Source organism: Procambarus clarkii, chromosome 50 (assembly GCF_040958095.1).
Source record: "Procambarus clarkii isolate CNS0578487 chromosome 50, FALCON_Pclarkii_2.0, whole genome shotgun sequence".
Taxonomy (NCBI): domain Eukaryota; kingdom Metazoa; phylum Arthropoda; class Malacostraca; order Decapoda; family Cambaridae; genus Procambarus; species Procambarus clarkii.
In genome coordinates, this window is record NC_091199.1 from 3,975,033 (window position 1) to 3,981,032 (window position 6,000).

The window sequence follows — 6,000 nt, forward strand, 5'->3', positions numbered from 1 at the left end:
TTTATACCTCTGAATCAGTTCCTCACTCCTAACTCGACCAACATCATTTCCTCCCACGCTAATGCAAATAATGGGATTGTTCCCATTACCAGCCATAATATCATTCATGTTTTTTATAATATCACCAATGCCAGCTCCGGGATAGCAAACCCTTAACCTGTTCCCCCTATCTCTAGCACAAAACGCTCTATCCAAATACCTTATCTGGGAATCTCCCACTAACTAATGTTTGCTTAGGTACCTTTACTTTCTAATATCAACACAAGACAAGACAGGTGCAGCATAATCAGTAAGAGATCTCACAGTATTTCATGTGATTACCATTGGAATGTGAAATGTAATATATGATTAATAACTGTGTACTGTATGGGTTTGTGCAGCCCATCCTCCACACAAAAACCCAAAAGTGACTCCATGTACAACCCGTTCTTGCACTTTCATATAGTCAATATTAACTTATTAAATACGTGCATATGTGGCATACTAAACATTCTAGTTTACCTTGAAAAGCTTCATAGAAAACACCGACCTTACCTAACCTTCTTAGTATGTTAAGATAAGCATCGTATTGCTTCGTAATTACAATTATTACTTAACCTATTATAGGTATAGGTTAAGTATTAATTGTAATTACGAAGCAATAAGATGCTTATCTTAACATACTAAGAAGGTTAGGTAAGGTCGGTGTTTTCTATGAAGCTTTTCAAGGTAAACTAGAATGTTTAGTATGCCACATATGCACGTATTAAATAAATCAATATTGACTATAAGAAAGTGCGAGAACGGGTTGCCATGTACTCGCCAAACCCCAACCCGACCTCGACTCAAGTCCATTACATCCAGCGGTCGACCCCACAGATGCATTCATAAATTTTAACATGCTGTTCGTTCAAACCGGTAATTTTCTGAAATATATATTAATATTATAATATAATAACATAGTGTGTATATATAGGCATAGGTTAGATTAGATGTTTAGGTTCTGTTAGTGATTATTTGTATTTGTAGTACGTGGGTGAACATCTACAGCGTTGTGGTTCGAACAGAATTCGTCAGTGAAGCACTTGTTCCGGAAGTGTTCGGACGAAATCAGTTGTGTGTAAACCGTTTTTCATTCATAAAAAGGGGGCTTGGTGGGGGCATGGAATCACTTTTGGGTCTTTGTCTGGAGGACGGGCTACAAACCCCAGCTGTTTATGAATGAAAAACGGTTTATACACGACTCACGACTGTTGACGTTCTAACACTACCGGAACACGTGTTCCGAAAGTGGCTCCTCCCACTCCCAGACTCCCAGACCCACGCCCACTCCCTGACCCACGCCCACTCCCTGACCCACGCCCACTCCCTGACCCCCACCCACTCCCTGACCCACGCCCACTCCCTGACCCCCGCCCACTCCCTGACCCACGCCCACTCCCTGACCCCCACCAACTCCTAGACCCCCACCCACTCCCTGACCCCCACTCACTCCCTGACCCCCACCCACTCCTAGACCCCCACCCACTCCCTGACCCCCGCCCACTCCCTGACCCACGCCCACTCCCTGACCCCCACCCACTCCTAGACCCCCACCCACTCCCTGACCCCCACCCACTCCCTGACCCCCACCCACTCCTAGACCCCCACCCACTCCCTAACCCCAGCCCACTCCCTGACCCACGCCCACTCCCTGACCCCCACCCACTCCTAGACCCCCACCCACTCCCTAAGCCCCCACCCATTCCCTGAGCTCCCACCCACTCCTAGAACTCCACCCACTCCCTGACCCCCGCCCACTCCCTGACCCCCGCCCACTCCCTGACCCCCGCCCACTCCTAGACCCCCACCCACTCCCTGACCCCCGCCCACTCCCTGACCCCCACCCACTCCTAGACCCCCACCCACTCCCTGACCCACGCCCACTCCCTGACCCCCCACCCACTCCTAGACCCCCACCCACTCCCTGACCCCCGACCTCTCCCTGACCCCCACCCACTCCTAGACCCCCACCCACTCCCTGACCCCCGCCCACTCCCTGACCCCCGCCCACTCCTAGACCCCCACCCACTCCCTGACCCCCGCCCACTCCCTGACCCCCACCCACTCCCTGACCCCCACCCACTCCCTGACCCCCACCCACTCCTAGACCCCCACCCACTCCCTGACCCCCACCCACTCCCTGACCCCCACCCACTCCTAGACCCCCACCCACTCCCTGACCCCCACCCACTCCCTGACCCACGCCCACTCCCTGACCCCCACCCACTCCTAGACCCCCACCCACTCCCTAAGCCCCCACCCATTCCCTGAGCTCCCACCCACTCCTAGAACTCCACCCACTCCCAGACCCCCACCCACTCCCTGACCCCCGCCCACTCCCTGACCCCCGCCCACTCCCTGACCCCCGCCCACTCCTAGACTCCCACCCACTCCCTGACCCCCGCCCACTCCCTGACCCCCACCCACTCCTAGACCCCCACCCACTCCCTGACCCACGCCCACTCCCTGACCCCCACCCACTCCTAGACCCCCACCCACTCCCTGACCCCCGCCCACTCCCTGACCCCCGCCCACTCCTAGACCCCCACCCACTCCCTGACCCCCGCCCACTCCCTGACCCCCGCCCACTCCTAGACCCCCACCCACTCCCTGACCCCCGCCCACTCCCTGACCCCCACCCACTCCCTGACCCACGCCCACTCCCTGACCCCCACCCACTCCTAGACCCCCACCCACTCCCTGACCCCCACCCACTCCCTGACCCCCACCCACTCCTAGACCCCCACCCACTCCCTGACCCCCGCCCACTCCCTGACCCACGCCCACTCCCTGACCCCCACCCACTCCTAGACCCCCACCCACTCCCTAAGCCCCCACCCATTCCCTGAGCTCCCACCCACTCCTAGAACTCCACCCACTCCCAGACCCCCACCCACTCCCTGACCCCCGCCCACTCCCTGACCCCCGCCCACTCCCTGACCCCCGCCCACTCCTAGACCCCCACCCACTCCCTGACCCCCGCCCACTCCCTGACCCCCACCCACTCCTAGACCCCCACCCACTCCCTGACCCACGCCCACTCCCTGACCCCCCACCCACTCCTAGACCCCCACCCACTCCCTGACCCCCGCCCACTCCCTGACCCCCACCCACTCCCTGACCCCCACCCACTCCTAGACCCCCACCCACTCCCTGACCCCCACCCACTCCCTGACCCCCGCCCACTCCCTGACCCACGCCCACTCCCTTACCCCCACCCACTCCCAGACCCTCGCCCACTCCCTGACCCCCGCCCACTCCCTGACCCCCACCCACTCCCTGACCCCCACCCACTCCTAGACCCCCACCCACTCCCTGACCCCCGCCCACTCCCTGACCCCCACCCACTCCCTGACCCCCACCCACTCCTAGACCCCCCACCCACTCCCAGACCCTCGCCCACTCCCTAAGCCCCCACCCATTCCCTGAGCTCCCACCCACTCCTAGAACTCCACCCACTCCCAGACCCCCACCCACTCCCTGACCCCCGCCCACTCCCTGACCCCCCACCCACTCCCTATGACCTTCTGTGTAAATGTAGCCTTCCAGAAATATATGCATTTTGTGTACAAACAACAATGAACACGGAACACAAGCCAGAGACTGAGAGCTTAGAGAGCCAAATTAATAATGTGGAAGGACAGTGTGTCGACGAACACAAAAACAATGGTAATATTGAAAAGCCAACCTGTAATATGAATAACGAGTAAATATGACATAGTAAATATAGAATAACGAATAAATATGAATAACGAGAGCAAAAATGAGAAAGATGAGAACAATATCAAGAAAGAATGGGGAAATGTATAATTTAGGACAATAAACACAGAGCCCCAAAACAGAGGTGGCCAAGGCAAGCACATGTGTAAACAAGCAGAATAAATATGGGCAACACAGACTCATGAGATGTACAGTACTCACCAGGTGCAACACAGACTCATCAGGTGTACAGTAAACTCACCAGGGGCAACACAGACTCATCAGGTGTACAGTAAACTCACCAGGGGCAACACAGACTCATCAGGTGTACAGTAAACTCACCAGGGGCAACACAGACTCATCAGGTGTACAGTAAACTCACCAGGGGCAACACAGACTCAACAGATGTACAGTAAACTCACCAGGGACAACACAGACTCATCAGGTGTACAGTAAACTCACCAGGGGCAACACAGACTCATCAGGTGTACAGTAAACTCACCAGGGGCAACACAGACTCATCAGGTGTACAGTAAACTCACCAGGGGCAACACAGACTCATCAGGTGTACAGTAAACTCACCAGGGGCAACACAGGCTCAACAGGTGTACAGTAAACTCACCAGGGGCAACACAGACTCAACAGGTGTACAGTAAACTCACCAGGGGCAACACAGACTCAACAGGTGTACAGTAAACTCACCAGGGGTAACACAGACTCACCAGGGGCAACACAGACTCAACAGGTGTACAGTAAACTCACCAGGGGCAACACAGACTCATCAGGTATACAGTAAACTCACCAGGGGCAACACAGGTTCATCAGGTATACAGTAAACTCACCAGGGGTAACACAGACTCATCAGGTATACAGTAAACTCACCAGGGGCAACACAGGTTCATCAAGTGTACCAACATCACCATCAACACCTTCCTCATGTTTCTCATCTCCCTCAGCGTTGCCGGGTCAGCTCGCACGTGTTTGTTTACCCTCACACACTGGCAGGACGCAACACTGGCGGGACGCAACACTGGCAGGATGCAACACTGGCGGGACGCAACACTGGCAGGACGCAACACTGAGGTGGACGCAACACTGGCAGAACGCAACACTGGCAGGATGCAACACTGGCGGGACGCAACACTGGCAGGATGCAACACTGGCGGGACGCAACACTGGCAGGACGCAACACTGGCGGGACGCAACACTGGCAGGATGCAACACTGGCGGGACGCAACACTGGCAGGACGCAACACTGAGGTGGACGCAACACTGGCAGAACGCAACACTGGCAGGATGCAACACTGGCGGGACGCAACACTGAGGGGACGCAACACTGGGGGGACGCAACACTGTTCACTAGGACACAAGAATCAACCTGCCTCACACGCGCTAGACAGCGCCTCACCTCACAACACATGCCTCCCTCACACTCAGTGACCTGCTCCACCTCTCTAACTACAGCTTCACCTCACACTTTTACCCAGCCAATCAGGGTGCGGATCTGCGTTGTCCGCGTGACGTCACGGAGTACCACAACACCGCTCGGCCAGGTATGTGACAGTTACCAATTTGGGACGGAAATACTTAATTTCTTTCCAACCATTTCGTTATATAGTGGCATCAATGATGGCCAGGTGGCTCGAGGGAGACATCTACCGCCACGCAGGCTGCAGTCGCATCTCCACAGATATCCAGTATCAGTTCTTGATACTGGTAATGGCTCGAAAGGGCCACCACTTACGGGCTATTCATTCCCGTAACACCTTTTGGGTGGCTTAATCTTCATCAATCAAGCGGCCAGGTGGTCCACTGTTGATGTTTCTTCAACCAACATTACAATTTATGAAAATCGTTGATTTCTAGAAAAAAATGATCGAACATCTTGCAGATGTTTCAAAGGAAACCTGAACGTATGATTATTGATCGTTTATGGGCAGTCAGGTCACACCGTGAAAGCTGTCTAAGACAAAGAAGTTATCTTATATGAACTAGCTGGTTCAAGTTCAAGTATGTTTATTGAGACAAGAAAGAAATGCATCTCAAAGGGATAGAGTAACTTAGCCTATTTCAACACCCCCCCCCCCCCCAGCTAGTTGGTCTTGGTGGTAAAGGGAGATTATTGCGCGGGATAGTGGATTATCTTCACGAAAGGAAGGCTCAGGTGTGGTATCAAGGTTGTATGTCAGGTTTGAGAACTTTGGAACTCGGTACACTCAGGGAGGAGTGTTGAGTCCCACCCTGTTTAATGTACTAATGAATAAGATAGCATCTGAGAGA

At 54.5% G+C, this 6,000-nt stretch overlaps 1 protein-coding gene across 3 annotated transcripts in view; it reads right to left on the reverse strand.

Annotated features, from left to right (window-relative positions):
* LOC123772791 (protein Wnt-8b) overlaps positions 1–5,151 on the reverse strand; it is a 50,176-nt gene extending 45,025 nt beyond the window's left edge. The window contains exon 1 of one of the 3 annotated variants that reach the window (XM_069303321.1): positions 4,603–5,151. In XM_069303321.1, coding sequence (XP_069159422.1) covers positions 4,603–4,667 — 65 coding nt within the window. In that variant the 5' untranslated portion in view covers positions 4,668–5,151. Of the gene's footprint in view, positions 1–3,982; positions 4,006–4,522; positions 4,539–4,602 lie in introns of those variants that run through there. The other 2 variants (XM_069303324.1, XM_069303322.1) reach the window with 2 other exon arrangements.
* Positions 5,152–6,000: the final 849 nt, after the last annotated feature.